This window comes from Austrofundulus limnaeus, unplaced genomic scaffold (genome assembly GCF_001266775.1).
Source record: "Austrofundulus limnaeus strain Quisiro unplaced genomic scaffold, Austrofundulus_limnaeus-1.0 Scaffold922, whole genome shotgun sequence".
NCBI lineage: Eukaryota > Metazoa > Chordata > Actinopteri > Cyprinodontiformes > Rivulidae > Austrofundulus > Austrofundulus limnaeus.
This window is the reverse complement of record NW_013953324.1, coordinates 91,014-93,169: the sequence shown is the minus strand read 5'-3', so window position 1 is coordinate 93,169 and position 2,156 is coordinate 91,014. Positions and strand designations below refer to the sequence as shown.

General features: G+C 34.8%; 1 protein-coding gene across 1 annotated transcript in view; it reads left to right on the top strand.

Moving 5' to 3' along the window:
- The first annotated feature begins 235 nt into the window (after positions 1-235).
- The window catches only part of vti1b (vesicle transport through interaction with t-SNAREs 1B), an 8,016-nt gene continuing 6,095 nt past the window's right edge, over positions 236-2,156 (top strand). Inside the window, exons 1-2 of the mRNA XM_014029583.1 lie at positions 236-540; positions 787-845. Coding sequence (XP_013885037.1) covers positions 444-540; positions 787-845 — 156 coding nt within the window. The 5' untranslated portion in view covers positions 236-443. The remainder of the gene's footprint in view (positions 541-786; positions 846-2,156) is intronic.

Sequence of the window (2,156 nt, the reverse complement as noted above, 5' to 3'; positions counted from 1 at the left end):
ATTATTAGGTGGTTTACAACCAACTACACTTTCTATTTGCGCTTCAGTCAAAGCCATTTTCTTATTAAAAACTACATTTCCCAGCAGAGGTCATTAAAGCTGTCTTTTACAATGCCTGAATAAAATTGTTATCAAAGTCGTTTTTAAATCCTATTCTAACATATGTGGCATAATATGTCCTGGTAGAGCTATTTGTGTTTGACTGTTAATTATAGGTTACATTTTTAAACATGTAGTTACAGCTAATGTTATTGTTTATTTTTAGTTAAAGGCACTTGTTAGTCACGGCCGTCATGATGCGGAAGAGACCCGAGGATGTGATTAACATCAAACAGAACCAGCTGATCAACTTGGAACCGTAGTTGTTTATTTGTTTGTGTTTTTACAGAAAAGAAAAGGTTAGTTTGTTAATAAAGGACAGTTCGGTTTGACTGAGCAGCAACATGTCGTCAGAGGAGCTGGAGAAGCTGCATGAAATCTACAGATGTCTGTATGAAGAGCTGAAGCTCATCCCTCACAGAGCTCTGACATGTCACGGAGGTAAACACTGCTTTACCAGGGTTTAAAACTGTTTATTATTATTATAATCTGTGTTAAGCCAGCAGACAGAGTGTAAAAACAGATTATTATAATCTGTGTTAAGCCAGCAGACAGAGTGTAAAAACAGATTATTATAATCTGTGTTAAGCCAGCAGACAGAATGTAAAAACAGATTATTATAATCTGTGTTAAGCCAGCAGACAGAGTGTAAAAACAGATTATAATCTGTGAAGCTGTCTCCTGCAGAGGACAGGAGGAGGTTGGTGAGGACCTTTGATGAGAGGCGGGGAGAAGCTGAGGAAGTGGTAAGAGATGTTCAACATACAACTAGTTTAATTACAAATGTTTAATATGTAAATTATATATGTTTGTTGTTGTTGTTGTTGTTGTTGTTGTTGTTGTTGTTGTTGTTGTTGTTGTTGTTGTTGTTGTTATAACATATTATTATATATAATTACAGAGTTAGTTATAATTACAGAGACTTAATAATTTTTTCTTTATAAAGTATTTTAAATTGATTTAAATTAGAACATTTTTTCAAATCATCCAAACTGTTCCATAATTTTACCACATGAACTGAAATATACATTTTCTTTAAAGTAGTACGCACAGTTTTACTTTTAAAATCATATTTTCTTCAGTTATTTCTGTTATTTATGAACTGATCTTCCAGCTGTTTATTTTTCATATATTTACTTTTAGTACTTTTTGTTGTCCAACATGTTAAAGATATGTTGCTGCCCTCAAATTCAAAATGACCTCTTTTCTTTCTTACAAACTGTACAATTCATCATTTAATAAATTAAATCAATAAAGGAAACAATAATGTAAACATCTCATAAAAGTTTAACAGATTTCCATAAAAACTAATTGTCTTATGAACAACGGAGCAGCTGTTCTGGTCTGAARTAAACCAGTGTGTGAAGATACTTCAGATAAATAAAACCTGTTATTTCAACACTTTTGGACCAAAGAGGAATTTAAAATAAATTTATTCTGTTTCTTTGTGCATCATAAGACAAGCTGAAACTCTCTTACATAAAGATGGATTTGGCTCTTTGATCTCCTTGTTAATCCGTTAACGGTCACCCATAAAGTTTCTTAAATTCCTTTTGACATTTTTAATTTTTGTAAGTGTGTCAAACTAAAGGTAAGAACTCCAGGAAGTTGTCTGACACCCTAGTTTTCAAAATAAAAGCCCCTGAAACGGTTAAAGGCAGGACCTGCACCGAGCCAGTGATGGGTCAGACAGAAGCTCTTTAACAAACATTAACCAGTGAAATTACTTTAAAAAGTACCACGGAGTACAGGTTTAATGTTGAACAGGTTTAATGTTGAACAGGTTTAATGTTGAACAGATGACTTCAGAAGATATCAGATTTATTAAATAATCTAACAATGTTAATCCAGACAGCAGTCAGATAAACTGATGTTTCTCTTCCAGTCGTCTCAACAAGTTCTTTAACTTATTTCATCATCATCATCCTCCTCCTCCTGCTCCTCCTCCTGCTTCTCCTGCTCCTCCTCCTCCTCCTCCTGCTCCTCCTCCTGCTTCTCCTGCTCCTCCTCCTCCTCCTCCTGCTCCTCCTCCTGCTCCTCCTCCCTCTGCTTCACTC